This window comes from Fusarium oxysporum, chromosome III (assembly GCF_013085055.1).
Source record: "Fusarium oxysporum Fo47 chromosome III, complete sequence".
NCBI classification, from domain to species: Eukaryota; Fungi; Ascomycota; class Sordariomycetes; order Hypocreales; family Nectriaceae; genus Fusarium; species Fusarium oxysporum.
The window spans coordinates 2,743,020-2,767,198 of record NC_072842.1 but is presented as its reverse complement, the minus strand read 5'-3'; the positions used below and the strand labels follow the sequence as shown (position 1 = coordinate 2,767,198).

Genomic DNA, 24,179 nt, shown 5'->3' with positions numbered 1-24,179 from the left:
CATTTGAGATGAATCATCCTCACAGCTCCATAGTCGTAACTGAAACATTACCCGTAGTCTGTAACTCTGGGGTGACGATCAAACTAGCGGTACTTGACCATCCGGTAACAAGGTGATACTCGGATCGGTATCAGGTTACAAGCGACACCTTGCCAAGTTCCCTAATGGCATAAAAGGGTATGTCGCTTCGGATCTCGTGAACTTTGTCTCTTTTTACTGATTCATATTTCATCCCTAGCTTATCCCCGCCATGATGCCGGTTGGGTGGTTACTTCTAGCGGGGCCGCCGCGGAATCGTGGGGGAGTCCAATGAATGCGTGGGTATAGCATGGAAGCTTGCACCTCCAAGATAGAAAGAAGCCTTAGGAAAGCTTAAGCTTCATTTGGCAGCTCGGACTTTACAGATTCGATTTGTTTAGAAGGGAAGCCTAGCTCTAGTGTCCCAAACCCCTCCTCATGGCGCTGTTGGCCGAATTGTATTGGTCGTTTAGCTCTGTTGATTACTGCGTCGAGTAAAGTTCAGCCAGGTCCCACTGAACCATCAACAGCAGAACTACCCCTCCATCAGATGCATCTCTCCATTTCAAGGTCACTCACCTTCGCTCTCCAACCTCTCCTCCTACTCTTGCTCTTCCACTTCCCGTTTAGTTACCTCTACGTCTGACAAGGTCCTATCGTTCATGCTGTCGCTGGGAGGCATACTCACTCACCGATTCCACTTCCTTCTCTCTTCTCAGTCGCCGTATCTCTGATAAGCCTCCTGACCTCTCTCAGCAGCTCTATCGTCCATTCTACACCCGATGGCTACCAGAGATCACTGCCTACTATGCTTTGAGGCGCTAGAAGCCCATCTCACACATCGGAAAGCTCTGACTTTGGAAGAGATTCAAGAATATTCAGCCTCTGCCTCAGATTCAGAGCCTGTTGCTCCAAAGACCCTTGACGATCCCAGTCTTCGACATCTGGCGATCCCTGATGCCAGCGCTTCGTCTTCTTCCTCTTCGACCTCGCTCGGTGCTTCCACACCTGCCACGAGCACCTCTTCCCTCCCTATTCCCCCAACATCTGCCCCGCTATTCGTCACATGGAATACGATGGAGGATGGCGAGCCCGTGCTCCGCGGTTGTATCGGCACATTTGAAGCTCAAGATCTAGCTGAGGGTATTCCGGAGTACGCCCTTATCTCTGCCCTTCAAGACACTCGCTTCTCCCCAATCAGAAAGTCCGAATTACCTACACTCCAAGTCGCAGTCACACTCCTGACCGATTTTGAAGAAGTCGATGACATCTTCAACTGGGAAATTGGCGTTCACGGCATCCGACTCTCATTCTACGACCGCGGTCGCCGCTATGGCTCAACTTACCTCCCAGACGTAGCCTCCGAGCAGGGATGGACTAAAGAAGAAACTCTTTTCAGTCTCATCCGCAAGGCGGGGTGGACTGGTAGTCGAGGACGCTGGAAAGACTTGGACCTCAAGGTCACACGCTACCAGGGCAAGAAAACTACTCTGGAGTACGCTGATTACAAGAAGTGGATTGATGAGGCGTGACGAGGTGGCTAGAGGGTAAGAAGACGCTTCTAGACATAGAGGCCCGGCGTTTATGGCAATGCAGATGTGATTATCGGTGACACATTTTCTCTCATATTTGCTCAAGAGGCAGAGCTGGGTTTGTAAGCATTCACATCTAACAGGCAGCTACAGACAATAAATCTCATGATTGATTTTTACTTGCAGGCTTGGGTGGCTATTCACAACGCGTATGTTGGTTCGGTGCATTTTCCGTGATTATGGAAAGTCACGATTTATAGCCTCCTTGTCATTTTCGATGACTCTTACTTCCAGAGCATACACTGACCATATTTGACGATCCTCTTCTGAAAAGCAAACTAGGCACCATCAGATATCCTACATGAAAGAGCATCAACCGGCTCAACATCTGGTTTCAATGAGACTCGTCTCCAGACCAGTGTCCTGGCGGCCCCAAGTTTACAAGCAGAATTTAACACCGCACCAAGCAGCAAAAAAGTGGTCAAGGTAAAATAGTATCATCAGTCCCGGCGGTGTTAGAACCAAGACAATAGCGCGCAGGCATAACTCCATGATGTCAGATGATGGAAGACATCCTTTCCCCAGAACAAACGCGTCCTCTGTAAAACGATAAAGAAGATAAAAGTCCAAGCCCTTCGCCAAGACGCCGAGATATCCCTGGTATATAATGATTTTGAAGCCTTTTGAAACATTCCTCCCAACAAACCCACACAAACTCTCCCAGCATTTTGCTCATCCTGTTCTCACAATGCCCTTGCCCGACTTCACCAACATCGCAGGCTCTTCCAAAAGCCGTTATCCTTCTTCCCTCCCACTCTGTCGCCCTGAAGATTCGGTCCTCGCACTCCAACCGCGCGCTTCTCGGTGTCGCTATCAGTCGGAAGAGGCGTCAGCGGTTTCGTCATACCGCGGGCATTAAACTCTGCTGCGTCCGGACCTGTATCAGCAAGTCGTCGAGCCTCAACCACCCGGCGCACAACCAATGCGAACGTCTCTTCGATGTTGACTTCCAGCCGTGCACTCGTCTCCATGAATCCACATCCGCGCTTTCGGGCCCATTCAAGACCTTGAGCTGCAGGGACTTGTCTGCTCTCTTGCAGATCGCACTTGTTGCCGGCGACGAGCTTGACAGGAGGGATGGTGCGGGACCGCGTATCGTGACCTGAGCGCAGACCAGCACGGCGTGCGCGGTCAGCGTTATCAAGACGAGTTTCTGCCTCCATATCGATAAGTTCATTAAAATGCTGCAGGGCATCTAGGGAGTCTTTGGATGTGATATCGTAGACGAGGAGAAAAGCATCGGCGCCGAGGTTCGAGGAAGCCCACATGCCGCGGTACTCCTCCTGGCCAGCCGTGTCGGTAAGAGATAGATGGTAAGTAACACCATCGATGCGGCGCGTCACGCTATATGAGTCCTCGATAGTCGGGTCATAGTCTGAAGTCCATTGCGAGCGAACTAGGCGCAGTGTAATGGAGGACTTTCCGCATCCGCCGTCGCCGCAGATCGTGATAGATATAGGAACAGGTGTCTGTGTTGGAGCCGTCATGTCGGAGGCTGCGCTGAATCGTTTATAAACGAAAGTGACCGTTAAAGAAAAAGAAGATATTTGCCGTGTGCTTGTACTGTTGGTAGCCCAAGCGGGAGCTGTTGGGCGATCACAATAGGCACCGAAACGCGCCGCTTGTGGGTCGGATGACAGGTAATTCTAGAATGATTCTAGGTGTGATCGCGTTGCCAAGGCCTTTTGGTGCAGTGGAGTTGTATTGTTGGAGTCGAGTTCTATTGTCTTTCGAGTCGAGTCAGGTATGATATCGTTTCGATCGTTATAGTCGTGTCTCGTCGCAATCGGGTGTGAGGTGTGTGCGTAAGCGCATGTGGTTGTATTATGATATGGAAGTGATGATCGATGCTGTAACGTAATGCAATGTGATGTGATGTGACGCTTCTTGGGGGTCCGAGTTTCTGGCCAGATAATGATAATGTGTAATGCTGAGGGCTCAGCCGGCAGTTCCCTTTGGGGTGAGTGAGTGAATGAAAGAGGGGCTTTTTTGTTCTGAGACAGCCGAGTCCAGGGTGAGAAATATGACGAATGGTGGTTGAATTGGATGATAGATGATAGTCTAGAGAGAAACAGGTGCTGCTCCCTTTTGTCGTCCCTTGGGGGCCAGGTTTTGCTCGTCTTGTTACTTGCTTCCTCCAGAGTCAATGGAAGGTTGTCTGCTGCGATAGCCACGATATAGGACTGTATGGACGGTAAAGGGAATGACAGGATAGAGGAAACAAAGGGAAGTGAAGAGTGAAAGTGAAGAGAGAAAAAAAAAAAGTTTGCTTTTTTCCCACGTACGTCTCTTGTCTTTTGCTTTTTCCTTTCTCCTCTCAAAAGATACCAACCATGGCCGGCTGCCCCTTGTTCGTGGTGCGGAAAAACGGCTGAAGGTGCCGCGTTGAGTTGAGCTCTTAGTTCGTGCGATACGGGCTACTAAGAGCTGGAAACCCGGACTCAGAGCTGGATAGCGCCCGGGGGGACGGGGCAGATGGGGCACGACAGGGATGGAGACGTTTGTGGCGTTGGCCGGCGCAGGGGCAAAAGGTAAAAAAAAGGCAAAGATGCATAAAAATTGTGTTGGTTTTGGGCATCAGCAAGTAATTGATACTATGAACATTGGGCACTGTTTTATTCATGTGCTGCACATCTTTATCACATGCAAGGTACGAAACGGTTTATGATCTGCATATAACGATTGTAGGGTGAGTCTCGAGTCTCTATCCAAGCCAAGCAACCTCCAGTAACACGACCGCCACCAGCACACCATCCCGGAAAGCTGGTATGCTTGCGCGATGTGACAAGACAAGGGATGTTAAAAGACCAGATATCAAAATTAGGGGCATTCATCAGTTCTTCACTCCGTCTCGGAGCTCCGTCCCCTTCCATCATCCCAATGCGTCAGCCATCTTGTAGGCGAGCTACTTGATCATCCAATGAATGTTGTTGCAGCTGTCAATAAGCTTTTGAATAAAATCAGTAGCCAAGCACAAGGTTAGGCTTGGTCAGATCCCAACGGCGAAAATGTGGGGAGACTTGAAAACGAAGACGGGTTTTAATATCACCCAGAGCTTATAGGGAGAAAGCTGAAGCCTAAAAGGACAAGGACGGGGCGGACAATTGATCAACAGAGATATTTCCTCGCTCGGAGCCTTCAAACTTGCGACTTCAGAGTCGCAATCGGGGTGGATAATAAACTCAGATGCAAATGCAAATGCAAGTGACAAAGAGAGGTCAGGTCAAAGCTCAAGCTCATCACAGCCAAGAGTGGGAATAAGAATAAGCATGAGCATCAACATGCGCATGCGCAATGCAGACGACAACTATCTGTGGTTGCCGCTCCGTCCGTTATCGGTCTTGCAGACTTGCTCGGTGTTGCTCAACATCGCTCAGATCAGGTTGGAAGTCTGTCTACCTTTGGTATGAGCGATGTGACAGTGATAGTGAAAACCTTGCCAGATGAAATTCCGTCCTGCCTTTTTGGTCTTCACTCTTCAGTGTCTACCATATGTATTTCTGAAAGCATAGTCACAGTCTCATCCCTCCCCCACGCACTGATGAACTCAACAGGCTCACCACGCTATCTCATCTCTTCTTGTTTCATGACAAGGTTTAGGTTCTCCTCCGTCGCCCGTAAATTGACTTCCGCGCACAGACGAGGCTGAGATATGAGTATGTACATGCCTATCATTAATATCAGGCGGATAGACTAGGTCGATTGTGTTTTGTAGAAGCATGGTTGAATCCTACACTCGAAGGGCTCGAGCCATCGTTCGAGTCCTATCTTGGCCACAAGTTGTTAGACAATGTCTCTCTTTTGTCAACGTAAATGTAACTAGTGAGTATTCGTTCCCCCTGCCCCTCAGATACAGCTTCACAGTTAGACCGCAGTGGTTCGTTTGGTGGGTGGTTGACCCAAGGAATGGTGTCCTCCTGATCTTCATGTTTAAGACACAGATCTGAGACTTTATTCTCTTTCTTTGACCGATTGTCTCATATGAAAAGGGCAGCTGGCGTTGGTCCCCGACACTTGATGACGCGATCACGGACAGCGAATTCACAGTCTGATAAGGTTATTGTCAAGGTCAAGGTCAAGCAAGATGAAGTCGAAAAAAAAAAAAAAAAGAGATTGAGCAAGGGTTGAGTTGGACCAACTCGTTTCAGTTGAGCTGACAATAACCCCAGCTCCAGCCTCAAGACAAGGCTCTGCAAGCGAGAACGAGGAGCGAGAAGCAATTGAAACTTTTATCGTTCCCGGTCTTCCCCCTCTTCGTCTATCTTATCCTCAGCTTTCAGCCACTAACAGATAGCTGGAAATGTATCAAGTCGTGTCTATTCAAGCCTCGGTTGTTGGTATTTAGGACTTTGCCGCTCAAGAATGAACTTCTGACATGCTCGGGAAAGACTCGGTTGATCGGACGGGAAATCCCTCGCAGAAATAATCACAAGTCACGAGACATTGAGCCATTGTTGCCTTCAATGATGTATCCATCTCAAAGTTCTTAGATGACTAGCTAAATTTTTTTCTTTTCTCTTATTGTGCCTCATTTCTCAACTTGCTAGACCCATATTGTACTTCATTGAAAGATAGTTAGATTTTCCCCAAGTTACTCATATTTCGATCTCTCACTTTTCTCATCCGACCCTAGCCGTCATGACTGTGACCAACGGCCGCAACGGGAACCCCTCCATAACCACCCTCCATAGGGCTGAAGAAGTGAACGATGTGAGACATGACACGAACTCAACCTCTGAGCTGATTGGTCGCTGACGTTACACCACCAGCTCATCGATGCTGTAAAGGGTCTCATTGTCCCTTACATCAAGGCTGCCGATGATGCCGCAGCAGAGCGTGCGACAGGGGACATTCCCCCCAGTTCAGCTGGTGTCAAAAATAATGTCCTGGTGGACTTCCAAAAACCACAGGAGCTTGCTCAACGACTCAAGTTTTCCTTGCCAAATTCGGGTCAAGGTAAGGAGGGGTTGTTGGAGATTATCCAGCAAGTTCTTCGGAACAGTGTCAATACTTGGGATCAGGGCTTCCTTGATAAGCTGTATGCAAGCACGAACGCAGTATGTCACAATATCCATGGCTTCATCAGTTGATCCGTTTTCTAAACCATGATAAATCAGGTCGGGGTGGTGTCAGACATGGTACTCTCGGTGCTAAACACCAATGTACGTTCCAGTCCCTGTGCACTATCAGTAACAAGTATTTAACACCCTGTAGCTCCATGTCTTCCAAGTTTCTCCCGCCCTCACTATCATTGAAAAAACCACAGCAAAGACTCTGGCACACTTGTTTGGTTTCACTGGATCAAGAGCAGGGGGTATCTCCTGTCAGGGAGGAAGCGCCTCAAACTTGACTTCCCTGGTCGTTGCCCGGAACACCTTGTTCCCAGAATGCAGAGCTTCAGGCAATGGTAACCACGATTTCGTCGTCTTTACAAGTGCTCACGGGCATTACTCAGTTGAAAAGAGTGCCATGATCTGTGGTCTTGGTTCAAACAGCGTCTGGCCTGTTCCTGTGGATGAGTTTGGATGCATGAAGCCGGGTGCCTTGAGAGAGTTGGTCGTCCGTGCCAGAAATGAAGGCAAGACACCCTTTTATGTGAACTCGACGGCTGGAACCACTGTCATGGGCTCATATGAGCCGTTCGAGGAGATTTCCAAGATCTGCAAGGAGTTTGGCCTCTGGATGCATATCGATGCAAGCTGGGGAGGCCCTGCTATCTTCTCGTCGAAACAAAAGCACAAGCTCAATGGCGCCCATCTGGCCGATTCATTGACGGTGAACCCTCATAAGATGATGAACGTTCCCGTCACGTGCTCGTTCCTCCTCGGACCAGATATGAACATTTTCAACAAGGCCAACAGCACCGCCGCAGGCTATTTGTTCCATACCAGCGATAGCGGTGATATCTGGGATCTTGCAGATCTAACCCTGCAGTGCGGTCGCCGCGGTGACAGTCTTAAGCTTGCTTTGGCCTGGATATACTATGGTGCTGCAGGTTTTGAGAAGCAGATCGACCACGCCTTTGAGCAGGCTGAATACCTTGCCAATTTCATCAAACAGAGTGACAACTTTGTGCTTGTATCGCAAGACCCTCCCCCTTGTTTGCAAGTTTGCTTCTACTACTCCCCTGGAAGAAATCTGTCTGATAACAAAGAGGAGAACACACTCCGAACCAAGACTATGGTCGAGAAGATGATCCTCAGAGGCTACATGGTTGATTATGCCCCTGGTCCAAAGGGCAGCTTCTTCCGTGTTGTGGTCAACTGCCAAACTCTACCAGGGACAGTTGAGGGCCTTGTTAAAGGTCTTGAGGAAGTTGGACGCCAATAATTAGACTATAGAAGAAATAAAATTCGACATTACACTGGGCATAAAGGAGTGATGTTTGAGTTATATATAGGGCAAATAGGTAGGATGATACGCATCATGGCCACTATCACTAAACCATGATATTGAGAAACAAAAGAATACGTTGCATGGTAACATTTAAGACATGGTCATGGCTCTATTCTTCATGTCACGGTGTACAAGTATCTTTGCCGCGAAAAGGCATTGTTTAATCGTTCATGTTTGCTTGCTTGCTTGCTTGGCTTGCGAAATCTAATTATTCCTGCTAAATTAAGAACCGTACGACAGTAGAACACCGCAACTCCCATCAACATATTTCCGAATGATTCTGTAATACTAAGTTATAAAACAAGTGAGAGAGGGATACTACAACAACACCTTATACGAATTAAACAGGCTATAGATACTTAAAAGCAACTATATCCTCGAGATGGTGACTATACAGGGTAGCTGACACGATAAGCTTATCGTACCGAGGACCCATTAATTTATTCACTACCAGCCTTCAACGTCACGAGCATGCGTCGCATCCTCAACCTCATCCCCAGCGTTCTATCACAATGCCACCTAAACGAATGACAGCAAACCCGGTGAAACCCGCGCGTTATCGCGCTGGTAAGCCCACAGGAGCAGAGTCTGACTCAGATTCCGACGCGAGCGAAAACGAAGAGTCTAATGAGCCAGCGCTTCCACCTCCACCAAAAGCGACCAGCGCGGGCAAAATTTCATCAGGCAGTCTAGGAAAAGTCGACCTCAACGCTCGAAGGAAAGAAGCGGAAGCTGCCGAAGAACGGAGACTTGCCAAGGAAAAAGCTGAGCGCCTCGCTGTAGAAGAAGGTTTCGTGACAGAGGAGGAGGAAGAAAGTGAAGAGGAAGAAGACGACGATGAGGAGGAGGAAAGCGAATCCGAAGAAGAGAGCAGCGAGGATGAAGCGCCACGAAGATTAATGATTCGGCCCAAATTCGTACCAAAGAGCCAAAGAGGAAATGCTAAGACTCCTGCGCAAGAAGAGGAAGAAGCACGGCAGGCCGAAGAAGAGGCCCGCAAGAAAGCCGCCGACGAGCTTGTGGAAGAGCAAATCAAAAAAGATCTTGCCGCTCGCGCAGCAGGCAAAAAGCACTGGGATGACGACGAGAACGAGGACTCAGATGTGGATACAACAGACGGGCTAGATCCAGAGGCTGAAGAAGCAGCTTGGCGCGTTCGCGAACTCAAACGTCTGAAGCGCGCCCGCGCTATTATCGAAGAGCGTGAAAAGGAGCTTGCGGAAGTTGAGCGTCGACGTAACCTGACCGAGGAGGAAAGACAAGCCGAAGACGAGGCGTTCCTGGCACAACAGAAAGAGGAAAAGGAGGGCAAGGGCAAAATGTCATTCATGCAGCGTTATCTACACAAGGGAGCATTCTATCAGGACGAGATGAAAGCTGCTGGTCTGGATAAGCGAGATATCATGGGCAGTCGTATCCAGGACGACGTGCGGAACCGTGAGGCCCTTCCCGAATACCTGCAGCGTCGCGACATGGCCAAGCTGGGCCGTAAAGGTGCAACAAAGTACAGGGACATGCGTACTGAGGACACAGGCCGATGGGGAGATATAGGCGATGGCCGAAAGAGAGACGGCGGACGATTCGAGGAAGATGAGCGTTTCAGACCCGACGATGACAGGTTTCGTCGCGACGAACGAAGCGCAGGCGGCGCCAATGCCATTCCTCTGGGTGATCGCAAGAGAGACGACCGAAATGAGAGAGACAATGGTCACCGAGATCGAAGAGATAGGGATAGGGACTCTTATCGATCAAGAGATGATGGACAAAGTCGACGAAGATCACGGTCACGGTCACGTTCGCCACGACGCGAAAATGATAGAGATGATTACCGGCGTCGTAAACGCAGTACGTCACGCGACGACGAGCGGTATGAGAGCGACAAAAGACGCAGGGTGGATGCCAGATAAACTCGGCCTGCTCTTGTTATACTATTACTAATACCCAAACAACCATGGTATGTGTCTTGCATTTGGCTTCCTTTTTGACGTTTCTCGTGAGATTACATACAGCACTGGACTCGCACCCAGCTATGCTCTATATTCTGACAATCTCTACGCGAGCACGATCGTATATTTGATGGCCCATCACATCGTCGCCGCTTCCATTTGATACTGGAGGAGGATATAATGTCATTCGTGCATAGGTACCTGCGCCGCGACGCTTAGAAAGGTAGCCAGGATTGATAAGGAGGACACTCTCGACGACCTAATGTCCAGTTAGTAAGGATGAAGACAAAAAACGAGCCAAGAGACGTACTTTTGCAAATGGAGGTAGCAAACTAGGTACAATCATGACATCTGGCCTGACATTCACCATCTCTCCCAGTTCAAGATAGCTCAAATCTAGAGCAGCGCCAGTAGCCAAACCATCTTCCGTGCCCGTCTTAGGTAGCTTAGAGCGATCTGTAGGAGGAAACAGCGGGAAGTAATGTCGCTGCTCAACTAGGTACCGACACAACCGACTCATGAGATCAGTGCCAGGTTGTCCACCACCACGAGACACAACCTCTTCCGAGCGGAGCTGGGAGAGGATATCCTGCGATGAGACACCAAGGACAAGTTCGTTGATCGAAAGAGTCATAGGGTTTGTGACAATGCGGACCATTTTGGGAAGGCCGAGTTCCTTACGAGGAATCGAGTCTTGAGGCCATGAGACATGTTTTGACAATACGTCCCGGACGGACGGGACAAGGATAATGGTGATCTGCGGGTTGGAGGCTGCAAGGCGGTTGAAAGCGGGAGCAACAAGGTATTTGAATACTGTCGCCATAGTAGCTGTATCAGGGTCAAAGTTTGCCTCTTCAGGAAGATCGAAATCTCCCGTGGTAATAAGAGGATGATCGATATCGAGGAACGGTCCTGTGAGGACAAGCGCATCTGCATAGGTATCACCTGCTTGACTGCACAGCGCATGGAGTGGCTCGAAATCGAGATTATCGTCAGCAGTATAAGGACCAGAGGCGTAGAGAATGTTCAAAGGTGCAGGTTCTGAATCTTCGTCCATAGCATCAGGACCACCACGAAACCTCTCACGATGCCCCTCGAGTGCAGAAGGCAAAGAGGCAGCACTGGGAAGTAGAGGAACCTCGAGAACCTCCTTCACGACAAATTCGTTCCCTGAGGCGTTGGTACCCCGAAAAGCGACGATTTGGCCGGGGAAAAAGCTCCATGAGCGGATGTTGTCCACTTTTAGGGGTACCCGTAAGCCCATTCCTGTTCGTCTGGAGGTTTCCAGTACCAGTGACGCAGCATTTAGTTTTCCTTCTGAGGAGTCAGAAGCGATACGGCCGACAGCCACGACCTCAGTTGTACTTTGCGCAGCGGCACTACCGAACTCGTTCTCATCGATCTTATGATGTTGCTGAATAAGAGCCATGAAGTTATCAATCCGGTCGTCGAGGATTTCGCTGGCCTCGGAAAGTTTCATGGCCAATGGCTTGTATCCCAGCTTCTTTTGATCTGAGGCGGCTGTGAGCTTTACTCGAGGCTCGGCAAAGGGCGCAATCGGTGGTTCGGCTGCATTGAGGCGATCGTTTAGGATTTCAACAGTCTCTCCTGGATTTGCTCGATCACTGAATGATGTGGGCCTGGATAATGTTAGCAAGGCGGAGGCAGTTGGTGAGGCGAAGTAACATACGGTAATCCATTTAATGACTTGAGCTGCTCGTTCATACCTGTCGCTGGCGAGCTCATCAACCCCTTTGGCGTCTCCGTCTTTCTCTTAACAGCACTGCCACTCGCAGCACCCCTATTCAACTTTGCCCCCGACGCTGGAGTGCTGGGAACAAGCCCATCTAACATCCCAAAAACATCGCCGCCCTTTGCCGTGCCTCTCGGTGTGTTGGCGACCTTTCTCTCGGTCTTGACCTGGACTTTTCGATGGCTGTTTTCGAGCTCATCTTGAATGCTCTGCTTGAGGCTCCGAAGAACTTCAAGACTTAGTGCCTGAGCATCAAGATCCAGTTTTATACAATACGACTCCCACTTGAAAAAGAGATCCTCGGCCGAGAGGCCATGAAGGCGCATAATGGATTCTAGTTCGCTGAGGACATCAGGCTCCAGCGGCTTGTTGGGGGAGAATCGGCTTTCAATTTCGTCGGCCATCATGGGCGATAATAAACCTCGACCTGGGTTGTTCGTAGCAACTCGAGATTTCCAGCAAAGACAAAGGTCGTATATGGATTAAAAAGATCGCATTGGTGCAGGTCAAAACGTCTGGAGGGGTCTAGATGTGGGCGCGACCAGACGCGTCGTATCATAGGTAACTAAATTCCAGACCGCGTTAAGTGGTCAGAAACTAATGGTACAGTGCTACCAATCATGCACACGGTCAATTTTCTATAAAATGGGCTGGCCTTATCATGATTAGAACGACTAACTAAGAATAGGATATAGACAGTCTATGCAGATATACCGGGATTTATCAAAATTATACTTAATTAATCAGTCATTGCTTTCTTATGCTGCAATTTGCTTCTAAAACAGGCATTTCTCAGCCACTATCAAGGTATCTTATCCGCTAAGCGCCGTTACTTTCGTGTAGTTGTCCAAACGCCGTCTACTTGGCATAAGCCTGTCCCAGAAAAATCAACTATTCGTACCGTCATGCTCTTCATGGACCTGTTGACCAACAGTGCTGTAAAAAAGAACTCGAAAAACAAGCATTCGAAGCAAAAAAAACGTCTATAACCATTCTTTACTTCTCCTTCTCCTGGACAGTACTTTTGTGTTCAATACCGCCCCATTCAGCCCAGACATTATCTGAACCGCCGTAGGCGAAGTTCACATGAACATCTTTGGGGGAAGAACTGGGCGCAATGCCGTCGGTGCTGAGAAAACTGCCAAAGTCACCTAGACTGGCAGGATCTGTATCTAGCAATGGTAGCGTGGAAAAATCCAAATTGCTACTCGCCAAGTCAAAGTTTGGCTCAGAGAGCAACTGCGTTATAGTTCGGCTCAGGGGCGTATCGAGAACGCTTTCCAGCTTGCTCTCTAGATTTAGTCGTGGGCTGCGCCTAACGCTCGCAGGACTTCTGGTCGGTGTTCTTTGTAGAAGTGCCTGTTGGCTGGGAGACAATAAATCTCTCACTGATCGAAGAGATCGTGAGACACTGCGTGTGATAGGTCGATGACTGGGTGTTGGGCGTGTCGGGGTTTTGAAGAGAGCCGAGTCAGCATCGGCCTTGGATTTGGGCGGCGGCGTGGAAGGACGAACTGGGCTGTTAAACAACGCCTCTATGTCATCATCCATGATGAGATCTTCGTTCTGAGCATCGCAAACTGTATTCTCCTTTCCGCAGATTTCCTTGTTTTGCCGACAATCTGCTGTCTTAGTCACGTTGGCATCGATCTCTCCCAAGGTCTTCGGTGTACCCTCCTTACGGGGTGAAGGGAAAAGCAGGCGTCGAGTGCTTCCCAATTCATCATCAAGGTCCATCTCAATGGGACTGTCAGCAGTGCCGGTACCTCTGGAAGCCCGGGAATGGGAAGAGCCTGGTACTGACTGGCTCATGTTCTTAGTATGACGCCCATCAGCCGCCAGTAAATGAAAGACATTTTGCATGGCTGCATCTTCATCAACTCGTGATCCCATAGAGACAACATCAGGCTGCTTAGGGGATGAACGCTCGACTGGTCCAATGGAGTCTGTGACTGGGAACGCTTCTGAAGGAGGATGGGGCGCCGAAGAACTCTTAATACGGGCACGTTTTGCCTGTGACTCAGGGCCCGCGGATCCCCGCTTCTTTCGACTCTGGCCTAAAAGCCCATTATCCCACTTGTCCTGTGGGCGGTGGTTGTGATATTTAGACATCCATATACCGCAAGGATTACAGAGAAGTTTCTCCGACCAGTCACTTCGATCATCATCAAAACCAAGGGCTTTCTTGATAAGGCGATGGGACAGGGGGTTCTTGTCCTTATCCCGTTTCAGAATCTCAATGGCAGTAACCCGGCCAGGCTTCTCTGAGTACTCCACGTTCTCTGGTACTCCGTCATGTTCCTGAACCCAAATCTTGCGCCAGGTCGGGGTCTCAATGGCACCGCAGTTAGTGCAGAACGGAGGCATCTCGCCAGCTGCGATTGCAGACTCTAGCCTCTGTTTAATGGAATCCTTCTTGATTTGGTTCTTGTTGGATTTACAGGGCGGGGACGAGGGCATAGGAGGGAAATCGCTCTGCGGAAAGATTGCCTCTGACAGGGTAGGTAGAGTGTTTGTGATCAAATATGTCTCAGGCGGTCCCAAAGGGTCACTGGCAGCAATCGGTTTGGGAACGCTGACCGATTTGGAACGACGAAGACAAGTTGTGGTATCTGTGGAAGCGCGGGGCGGTTCCGCAAGGACAGACTGTGATAGAGAAGATGGCCCGGCAGGCTCGCTTGCCGGTACAGATGGCAAAGCTAGAATCCCTGCGGACTGTGATCTGCCGAGTGGTCGCGAGGGGCGGGGCTTTGGTGCGATGACGCGAGAACTTGATTTTGAAGTAGGTAAAGATCCTTCAGTAGATTGGTTAGTTGAAATTGAAGTATTAGGCTCAGAAGAACTAGAGACTGCGCGCACTAATTCAAAGAGGGCATCTTCTTCCATTGCCTCCATAGCTTGGTTGCCCTGCATTTGAGTAGAATCGGGTAGCGAGGATGCAGTGGTGGGGACTGGGCTATCCTTTTCTGCAGCATCTGTGGTGGGAGGAGGTGTCGGTGCATAGCTTCGTGGTTGTTGTTTTGAGTCTGGAGGTCGTTTCTGAGAGGAATTTCGAACTAATCTAGGGATGGCAACTTTCTTCGCGGTAACGGGTTCTGATGGAGGGGGCCCAGCGGGAGTTGAGGTTGGGTAAGGAGTGTTGAAGTTCTGGATATGAACGAGCCCTTGACCTTCTGGCCCGTCTTCGATTCTGAACACTTGAGTTGGAATTCCGGTATTATCCACGTCTTCCATCACTTTTTGTGTCTTAGGCTGGCTATAAGTCTGACCCTCTTTGGCTGTTGGTAAGACAGGCTCATCCAGTAAGTCATCTGTTTCATTCTCCGCAAAGCTCGATATTTGTCGTGGTAGGGAGGGCATTGGTGGCAAAACAGGACTGGAAGGAGGGGGACTTGACCGCATGAAGGATGCTGTTCGTGGCATAGGGGGAGAAGACCGTATGTCCTGCGGGCTATCCTCTGAAAAGGCAGGAGTTTCGACAGGCGATTCTGGAGAACGGCCATCCTCTTGACTCGGGGACAAGGCACGAAGGGGTCTCGGGGGTATTTGACTGCTCAGAGTAGCACCCAGCTCCTTGCGCATCGAGGATTCCCTCCGAGGCTTGACGCCTTTGGGGCCACCCTGGGCAGGGCCGTTCAGGGGCCCTCCCTCGGGAACGGGAGTAGGAGCCCGGGGAACTTCCTGTAGATGATTCCCAGCGACCGCCTCATTGTTTGCGTTAACAGGACGGAAATTTCGAAGAGAACCAGCGGTACTAGCAGTGACACGTAGAGATTCCGGACCCGAAGTGAATGGGTTAGGAGTAGCCTTTTCGACCTTCATGGGCTTGGCTCTTTTCTTGACTGGCACTGAGCCGCCATCCTCGCCCTCGGTGCCGTCTTCGTACCCTGATGTGTTTCCTTCGGCAGGCTTCTTTCGCGGCCTACCACGAGGCCGCCCTGTCGGCGGCTTTCTATTGCGAGAGCTTCTGCTAGAGGGTCTTGACGTAGAAGCGGCGGTCGTTGACGGAGGGACGGGCATGGGTGCTATGCGTTGAACATCCGATCCTGAGTTGGCTTGACTAATCGCGGGATCTATCGAATCTCGTCGTTCAATTGTGGCAGGAGGTGGTGCGCCTTGAGAAAGCGCAGGTGATGCCACTCGAGACACATGTGCTGTGTGTCCGATATGAGGGTTGGCCTGGATGAAAGAGCTCCATTCTGCGGCACCAGAAGCCACGGCCATTTCAGCAGAGCGAGAGGGTGGCAGAGAGGCAGGCTGCAGTGAAGCGGGTCGTAAAGGCGTGGGTTGCATAGGGTGAGGTGGCATCTCAACGGGTGGGATGTCAACATTTGGTTCTCGTCTTTGAAGCCTAGAACCGACTGTGAACTTGAGCTTGACTTCGAGTGTCTCGCGGTTTCCTCCTCCGAAGACGGCAAGCAAGTTTTTGGTGACACGTCCAGTTACCATTTTGGGCGACTGAGACAGCCATTCACCACCACGCATGGAATCGAGTGCCCATGATAGCATGCCTTGTCCAACCAACGGGGTGTCTGGTTCTGAATAATCGAGTGCGTAAATGGTGTAGTCGCCCTCACTATCTTGATTTCCGAGTTCTGGGCTGCATTCGGTGATTGCCTGTAGGCACGCTCGCAAGTCGACAATGCCAATAGAGTTCTGTTCATCGAGAGGAATCGTTTGAACGAAGAGGGTTTGCGTTGAACGAGCAAGGCAATTGACTTTGGCTTCCTTGTCAAATGTATAATGCACCTTGACTGCATATCGAGTTAGCAAGGTAACTACCAGACGCATCGATTTTGCATACGACCCATAGGCCTCACTTGGACGCCTGCTTCATTTGTTTCCACGTTCTGTTGCATCGTCTGACCGTTGTGATTCCAGCCGCCTTGAATAGGATTGGGCATTTGTGAAGCCATGGCGGTTAGTCCCCTGAGGGGGGAGGTCAGAGATGGCGGTTAAAGAATCAATCGTGAATTATGTCGTTGTCGTATATGGTGGGTTTATATCATGTAAGTAGAGACAAGGCAGCGACGGCTGAGAAGAAAGAAGTAAAAGGTCAAGGGGTGAAGTTTGGCAGTGGGTATTTCAATGATGCGTAGGAAATACTAGTGGGGAGGTTTAATGTTTGAGCTCGTTGGCCGGGACGTGATATCAAATTCGGGAGGCGGGCGTCATGTTCGTGACGCGCTCTAACCCGCCAAAGTCGCGTCGTGAAGCGAAGGTGGATCAAGTTAAAGTGCGTGCCGATAGTCTTGCGCGCTGGCTAGACAACGAGACAATAGAGAATAAAGTGCAAAAGGGGAAAAGAGAGTGATGGGAATGCGGGTTATGAGAGATAAGAAGAACTTGAACCAAACCCCCAATTTGAAGCCTCAATCATAAAAAGTCACAGATGCTTTGAATGTGTGTTGTGATGCAGCTTCAAAGGCGTGTTCCGCTTGAATGAAACTGAAGAAAAGATGGAGGGTCGCCGTGTCACTCCAGTGGTTGATGAGCCAATAACCCCTGTCAATTACCCTTTTAGTGCCTGCAGTCAGTGACGTGAGTTAGCGCAATCTTCGCCTTCTAGACGCGCCGCCCGGCGGGTGGTGGGGGTCTACCGGAGCGAGATCCATCTCTTCCGACACGGACCGGTTCAGTGGGGCCGGATAATGCAAGTTGAAGTTGGAGCAGAACTCACGTGCCTTGCTATCTCAAGCGAAACCTTTGTTTGCTTGTCTCAATGGAAGTCGTCGCACTTTTGAAACGGTACGTATCTTTCTAGTTGGTTGCGAACCTGAATCTTTTCGCAGGCTGTTTTGCTATGGCCAACCTAGTAACTGCCGACTTGCTTCGATGACGGGAAAATGGGTAGAAATGAGCCAGAGAAAGACGGGGATGTCTCGTCTTTCTTTCGAGGCTCTTCTTGCGGCGGGACACTGTCCCTTTTATAATCTTGTCCTCTGCCTGAGGTCATCTAATAGACTCTGTCGGGTGCCTGCCTACATGAGACAGTTTGCTAACTGGATCCTCTTGCTGGTCCTGTTCCCTTATCTCCGCATTTCGTTTGTTTCTATCTCTCCTGTCTGTATCTATCCATCCTTTTATTAGCCCTGTCTGGAAAACATGAGTTGGTGTTTCTTCTTAGGCTTACATACCCGCCCACCTGGCCCTCCACTACCTGCATCTGCCCCTCTTTGGTCATTGGTCATGTCCCTAAACAAAGTCGCTACAAAATGAGACTTTTCAGCCATCGTTTCACCTCTCACCAAAATAATTCTTGTTGTTTTCATCCCAACCCCACTTCAAGTCTTTCGGTCGCCACTTTCGCCATGATCATTCTAGACTTCATGAGCGGTATTGTGACTCCATGTGGGAGGACAAAAGCATCATCTATTTTGAAGCACATTTCTCTTATTATCATCACAATTCATCTATCAGCACACGCACTACATAATTTACATCTCGTAGTGGCATCTATTTTTACATTTTATTCAAGCATTGGTAGCACGCGAGGAATTATAGTCGGCTTCCAGGGAGCGACTCATCCGCCATCCAAACAGCTTTGCCTTGGTCATCCACTGCCGTCTTGCGAGCGATAATCTCTCTGGCGACCTCAGCGATGCCTTGGCGACCGTTGCGCGAGGACACGATTTTGTTGGCCAGCTGCTCCTGGGTATATGTGCCGCTTGACAGAACCTGCTCGATCTCTTTCTCGGATGGCACACCAAGTTCCCGGTGAGGGTATTCCTTGAATGTGCGATCGGTGAAAAGGGCTAGTTCATTATTGGAGTCGTACTCAAAAAAGGGCTTGGCCACGTTTGTGCCTCCAATCGCCTCGAGGGACTCAGGCTGCCACTTGGGCGCCTCCTTTCGGATGAGCAGTGCTGATACACCCTCGGTGAAGTCAGGATGCTGCATGAACTTGGTGGCAATCTGGTGCTCCCTCTTAAATGTTTCAGCGATATCCCACTCACCACCTATACGCATCTGGCGAAGAGCCACATGCACAGCTGTAGGTGATCGCTTGTGTAAAGTCTTGAGCTGCTTCTGCGCCCACTCCTCAGTTGGACCCCGCTCGGCCTGCAAGGCAGCAATGATCTCACTGATGGTGTGCTTGTTAAAGCATCGGTCGATTGCCTGGCGAATTTCGCCGCTCAAGGTTATGGGCTGGTCATATGGCAGACCGGTACAGAATTCTTCAAGAGTTTGGTTGATGAGTGCCAGTCGTTCAGGCAAACCGTCGCTGTCCCGGAACCGCAGTTCGGCTAGACGTGCCTCTAGATCAGGCAAGCTGGTTGAATGCAGGTAGTGGGTGGCAATACCCGAGTAGAAGACGTTGGGACCAGTGAGTCGCTCGCTAGTAAGCGCAAGGTAAGTCCCGACAGATCCGTTCATTCGAGGAAGGAAGAACGAAGCGCCGACGTCGGGGAAGAATCCAATTGTAGTCTCGGGCATCGCAAAGACAGTCTTCTCGGTCGCGATTCTGAAAGGAGCATGGGTACTCAAACCAACACCACCTCCCATAGTGATACCATCCATGAAAGCGATATAGGGCTTCTTGTATGTCGCAATGTAGTGGTCCAGCTTATATTCGAGGGCGAAGTATTGTGCCGACTTCTGCCAACCGTCCTCACTCTCCGAGTTAAGCTTGGCGAGCGCAGCGACGTCACCTCCAGCGCAAAGGGCCTTTTCACCAGCACCCTTCATAACGACAACGTTGGCGAGATCAGACTTTTCCCATTCGATTAGTCGGGGCACAATCTTTCGGATCATCGAGGCATTGAGTGAGTTGAGCTTCTTCGGCCGGTTGAGCATGACAGTTCGTAGACCATACTTGCTCTCGAAAACTACATCATTTGGATCATCGTTTCTCTTCTCTCGGATATTGGTGGCCTCGGATGAAAGCTATGATATAGAATTAGAATTCATAGCAATAAAAAAACCCGCTAATTGTGTTCACCTGTCGTGCACCGAGCGAGGAGCTCAGAATCTTTGATTGCTGGACCATATTGAAGATTCTTGGTGAGCTCCGACTTGCAACGTTAGCTGAGGCACCAGCTCGGACTGTCAAAGTTCGAAATGTCATTGTATGGGAAGAAGAATTAGCGATGCGCACATGCGATCGACATGCCCATCGAGGTGAAGAAAGAGGGGGTATAAGATGGCTTTGGAGTCTTGTCCGAGGTCCGCGGCAATGCTTTTTCAACCGTCCGCAACAAGCCGCCTAAGCCCAAAAACCCATAACTAGGTTAGCAGCCACACTTTTTGGTGGAGGTATTGCTGTCTACAATCGTCACATGACTTCTCATGAAGCTCGAAAGATGGACCCACACTAGCAGCCAATCAGACACGTGCTCAACTGGTCGCAACTTTTTGAGCTATCTGGGCTTCAGCCTTGCGCGCCGTCTCCAACATCCCAAAACTATCAGAATATATTCAAGATGTCGACGGACCCCAAGATTCAGTACGTCACAACCAGCTCTACTCTGCAGTCTTATATTACTAACAGACCAATTAGGGAGCTTCTCAGCAAGTCGCGCAATGAACTCACGTACGTGACGGACATCTCTTCCTCTTCGTCCAGCCCCGCGACAAGTCCTCGATTGCTAACACATCATCCTCTAGTGAGTACGAGATTGCCCAGCTAGAAGAACACGAGTTCTCTGCCGGCCCTCTATCTATCCTTCAGACGGCCGTTCGATCGCACGTGCAAGTGCTCATCTCCATCCGCAACAACCGTAAGCTCCTTGCGCGTGTCAAAGCCTTCGATCGCCATTGCAATATGGTGCTGGAGAATGTAAAGGAGATGTGGACAGAGACCCCTCGGTTAGCAAACGGGAAGAAGGGTCGCCCAGTGAACAAGGATCGATTCATCAGCAAGATGTACGTCTATAACACAATAACTTGTCAATTAGCGGTGACACGAACGTCAAACTTGATTACTGACTTTACCACAGGTTCCTACGAGGCGATAGCGTCATTCTGGTTCTTCTCAGCTAATAATTATTACGGTCATGGTTTTGGGGCGGTGTGAGCTCGAATTTAAGAATGGGATGTTTGTATGTCTTACGGGCAAGACTCACAGGGACTCCATAGGCGTTGAAAACATGTTGATTTTCGCATACCATATTTGTTCATTACACGTGTTATCAATATTTGCACACTGCCGAGTAGCTCGACCTTACTGGCTTAAATCTCCATCTTCGACCTCGAGGCAGAGGCAGAGGTCTAAGACTGCCTAACTGCTCAAGCCCAGGAAGAAGCTGGCCAATCCCCAGGCTCCAGGATCGGGAACCTCCTGATAGCCACTACCTCCGATATAGACCGTCCGACCCAGGCTGGCTTGCATACCCTTGGTCTTATTAGCCCCCTCCAGTGCTGCGTCAGCTGCGTTCTTGACGTCTCCTGTCTGGTTGAGAGCTTCCACGAAGGGATGAAGGGCGTCGACCAACGTCCGATCTCCAGGACGAGCAGGCGTGTACTTAGCCAAAGCATCGCTACTCATCTTGAGGGCCTTGGCCCAGACTTCGGGCGAGGCCGTGCCGGGTGACAGCTCACGAAGAGCATGAACCAAGGCGTTGAGGAAGATGGCATATAGAGCCCCAGAGGTTCCATCCATGGCTGTTTCCACGATTGTTACGATTGACGAGAGATCCACCACAACGTCGCCGGTAAGAGGTTGCTCATCAATGTGCTTAAGGATTGCTGTATTATGTCAATAAATGTCTGGGGGCCATGATGCGTCGGACTGACCTTCAGCGCCTCGTTTCAACCCGATTCCACAATCGCCATCTCCGACGATGGTATCGTAATGGGTGACCTCTGGCTCGGCATCAATCACTTTTTGCAGGCCCTTCTTCAATACTGCTTGCGCGGCACTAGGGTCTGTTTTCAGACCACTAGGCTTGATATCCCCTGTAGCACCAGCGCGGCCTGTTCTTGTATTGGTATTCTTGGTTTTCCAGGTGCCGGCCTGAACGGGTGCGGACCATCCAACCACCTCACTGGGAGCATCAAGCAATTCAATCATGCTTGGAGCTTCGAAATCAGGCGAAACCACATTAAGAAGGGAAATGCTGAAGCCGAGACCGTTCAGACTGGTCATGAATGTTCCACTGAGTATTCTCACGGGCCGGATACTGTAATTTGACTCAAGCTGACTCGCAACTTCTGCAGTGATGCCGCCCAGCTCAAGAACGCTGACTCCTCCCAGGTTGTTGATCATGAGAACAACTTCTTTGGAATTAACGTCCACAAAAGCTCGATCCTTGTCTGCGGTGTCGAGTAATTGCTTGAGCATTTTACTTACGAGATCAGGTAGTTCGGCCTTCTCACGGCCAGAGCCGGGTTCATTGTGAATACCCATTCCCAGCTCCACCTCGTCTGCCGCAAGACTGCCCTCTGTATCGACCTTTCGCCCAGGAACATGCACATGTTCAAGACTGGCGCCCACACTGACGAGGTTGTCTGCTGTCAGTTGTGCATATTTGGCAACCTGATCAAGTGGCTTTCCTAGAGCTGCGAGGGCACCTGAGATTTTGTGAACGAGAACTGTACCTGCAATTCCACGACGTCCAACTTTTCCGGCCTTTGCACGACCAACACCAACATCGTCGCCAACAACCACCATCTCAACCTCAAGCCCTGCAGCCTTGGCCTTTTCAACAGCCATACCAAAGTTGAGGACGTCACCGGTATAGTTCATTACGGTGACCAGGACGCCTTTTGATGTATCGACACGAGAGGTAATTGCTGTACGTATTTGTTCTGCTGAGGGAGATGCGAAGATGGTTCCAGCTACAGCTGCGGAGAGCATGCCTTGGCCCACCATGCCGGCGAAGGAGGGCTCATGGCCGGAGCCACCACCTGAGATAATGGACACTTGTGCTTTGGCATTGGAATCAGGACGACGATAGATGACTTTGAAGTCTGGATCTAGGGCGAGCGACGGATTGGTGAGGGTGAGACTATGGAGAGCTGAGGAGACGAGGTGGGTTGGGTCGTTGACAAAGTGTTTGGCTGACATGGTAGTGGACGGATGGAGCGAGATGGTCAACCAGTATTATCGAGATGAGATGAAATGGTTCTTAATTAAGAAGATATCATTGATCAATTGGGTCTGATTTCTGAGTGATTCAAGCTTCTTAAGTACCAGCTGCCAAGATAACCGCCACTATGGAAGTGGCAATCAGGTGAGGTTATGCTGGCTGTATTCAAGCGATGAAGGATGGATGAATGGAAGCCCATACCGAGCTCAAGTGGGGGAATCGCGGGGTTTGTAGCGGGGTTGGAGCTGTGAGGCCGGGGTAGGGAATATGTCACGGGAGATGCCATCCATGGATATTGGGTATTCGGTTTAGGTATACCGAAGTTCTGCCCACTGTTAATGAGCATGTTGCCATTGGCTTGCAATCATGAGACTTGTAGGAGGTGGCATATCGGATGTTGGTGATGGAGTTGTTGAGAACCACGCAGTTCCTACGGAATGTACAGACTGGAAATGGGGTGGAGTTGAGTCAACTGTTAGGCTTCAGACAGACATGGGAGGCTCAACAAGTTGTATTAACTGCATTGTTCAATGGTCAATGGTCAGGGGGCAATATAGAGGCGGCATTGCACGCACATGCGTGTAACCACCGGCTTTCCTATTCAAGTAATATCCTGAGGTTCGTTACAACCTGATAGCTTGTGGACCGTGTTTTTATAAGCTTAAAAGAAGCATTTCAACCCAGCCAAGGAATAACCATTTCTAATATGCAAGCCCAGTGATTGATCAGCTAACAACTAAGGTTTAAAAAGCAGAACCGTATTTACGCCCTTATTGGTGTATTGTTCTCCAAGGAATAGGGTGAAAGAGAATGCAAGTATGATAGAATGGCTTGCAGAACCCAAAGCAATGATGGCAATAATATGAAGCTGTGTGGGCTTTCCGCGTTATCTCGTGATGCAATTCTGTTTTAGAATGTTGAAGGCGTACTTTATAAATGACATCAGACCCATTAATTCCTATTCCGTGTAAGACGTCTTGGGTTACTAGTCCAAATGACAACAAGTCGAGATCCTGGATAGCTTTGCAACATCCTGCATGCTCTACAGACAGTAGATGAAGTTCAGCTCCAGTGGCTGAAACAATTGTTTAAACTGGAAACCAAAGCTCGTTATAGATAAAGAAACTGTCTATCATGTGTACGCGTCAGGATACAGTACATACGCATGCTCGGTCAGACATAAGTTACGCAGGCAGGGATAATTTTCCGGCATCGTTCCCACATACCGCTCCACCCATACAGTATCCCTACCACAGTATTTCGAGAATTTCTTCAACGGCGCACGCTAACGCGGGAATAAAATAACCTAAACCAAATAATTAAACAATGAGTTCCGTGATCCCGGCTTGGCTAACTCGCTAAGTAAAGATCGAATTGCCCTTCCTGGAAACTGAAACACACGCGCCTCATCGACTATGTAGGTATACGATGGTTGCCATACGGA

At 49.8% G+C, this 24,179-nt stretch overlaps 9 protein-coding genes across 9 annotated transcripts; 4 read left to right on the top strand and 5 right to left on the bottom strand.

Annotated features, from left to right (window-relative positions):
• The first annotated feature begins 559 nt into the window (after window positions 1–559).
• FOBCDRAFT_218297 (AMMECR1 domain-containing protein) lies at window positions 560–1,760 on the top strand. Its single transcript, XM_031176625.3, has one exon. The coding sequence runs from the start codon at window positions 801–803 to the stop codon at window positions 1,548–1,550; it is 750 nt and encodes a 249-aa protein (XP_031047758.1). The 5' UTR covers window positions 560–800; the 3' UTR covers window positions 1,551–1,760.
• Window positions 1,761–1,972: 212 nt separating this feature from the next.
• On the bottom strand, window positions 1,973–3,415 carry FOBCDRAFT_23341 (P-loop containing nucleoside triphosphate hydrolase protein). Its single transcript, XM_031176624.3, has one exon. The coding sequence runs from the start codon at window positions 3,095–3,097 to the stop codon at window positions 2,315–2,317; it is 783 nt and encodes a 260-aa protein (XP_031047757.1). The 5' UTR covers window positions 3,098–3,415; the 3' UTR covers window positions 1,973–2,314.
• Window positions 3,416–6,084: 2,669 nt separating this feature from the next.
• Window positions 6,085–8,026, top strand: FOBCDRAFT_218294 (pyridoxal phosphate-dependent transferase). Its single transcript, XM_031176620.3, has 4 exons — window positions 6,085–6,320; window positions 6,380–6,667; window positions 6,728–6,772; window positions 6,825–8,026. The coding sequence occupies exons 1-4, from the start codon at window positions 6,249–6,251 to the stop codon at window positions 7,938–7,940; spliced, it is 1,521 nt and encodes a 506-aa protein (XP_031047753.2). The 5' UTR covers window positions 6,085–6,248; the 3' UTR covers window positions 7,941–8,026.
• A 462-nt stretch (window positions 8,027–8,488) lies between these two features.
• FOBCDRAFT_23330 (splicing factor, Prp19-binding domain-containing protein) lies at window positions 8,489–10,062 on the top strand. The gene has a single exon (XM_054703826.2). It carries the CDS (start codon window positions 8,519–8,521, stop codon window positions 9,911–9,913), a length of 1,395 nt encoding a protein of 464 aa, XP_054559801.1. The 5' UTR covers window positions 8,489–8,518; the 3' UTR covers window positions 9,914–10,062.
• On the bottom strand, window positions 9,977–12,115 carry FOBCDRAFT_23332 (DNA polymerase alpha subunit B N-terminal-domain-containing protein; the record flags this gene model as incomplete). The annotated part of the gene is made up of 3 exons (XM_031176617.3): window positions 9,977–10,211; window positions 10,263–11,592; window positions 11,643–12,115. 3 exons carry the CDS (start codon window positions 12,110–12,112, stop codon window positions 10,041–10,043), a joined length of 1,971 nt encoding a protein of 656 aa, XP_031047750.3. The 3' UTR covers window positions 9,977–10,040.
• A 334-nt stretch (window positions 12,116–12,449) lies between these two features.
• FOBCDRAFT_290285 (uncharacterized protein) lies at window positions 12,450–16,621 on the bottom strand (the record flags this gene model as incomplete). The annotated part of the gene is made up of 2 exons (XM_031176612.3): window positions 12,450–16,459; window positions 16,510–16,621. 2 exons carry the CDS (start codon window positions 16,619–16,621, stop codon window positions 12,702–12,704), a joined length of 3,870 nt encoding a protein of 1,289 aa, XP_031047745.2. The 3' UTR covers window positions 12,450–12,701.
• A 1,582-nt stretch (window positions 16,622–18,203) lies between these two features.
• Window positions 18,204–19,695, bottom strand: FOBCDRAFT_271148 (ClpP/crotonase-like domain-containing protein; the record flags this gene model as incomplete). Its single annotated transcript, XM_031176610.3, has 2 exons — window positions 18,204–19,592; window positions 19,648–19,695. 2 exons carry the CDS (start codon window positions 19,693–19,695, stop codon window positions 18,204–18,206), a joined length of 1,437 nt encoding a protein of 478 aa, XP_031047743.3.
• A 396-nt stretch (window positions 19,696–20,091) lies between these two features.
• On the top strand, window positions 20,092–20,828 carry FOBCDRAFT_23312 (uncharacterized protein). Its single transcript, XM_031176609.3, has 4 exons — window positions 20,092–20,151; window positions 20,206–20,238; window positions 20,313–20,570; window positions 20,645–20,828. Exons 1-4 carry the CDS (start codon window positions 20,129–20,131, stop codon window positions 20,685–20,687), a joined length of 357 nt encoding a protein of 118 aa, XP_031047742.1. The 5' UTR covers window positions 20,092–20,128; the 3' UTR covers window positions 20,688–20,828.
• Window positions 20,787–22,988, bottom strand: FOBCDRAFT_157217 (Dak1 domain-containing protein). The gene is made up of 2 exons (XM_031176608.3): window positions 21,441–22,988; window positions 20,787–21,392 (listed from the first exon to the last, which is right to left on the bottom strand). Exons 1-2 carry the CDS (start codon window positions 22,711–22,713, stop codon window positions 20,926–20,928), a joined length of 1,740 nt encoding a protein of 579 aa, XP_031047741.2. The 5' UTR covers window positions 22,714–22,988; the 3' UTR covers window positions 20,787–20,925.
• Between the last annotated feature and the right edge of the window lie 1,191 nt (window positions 22,989–24,179).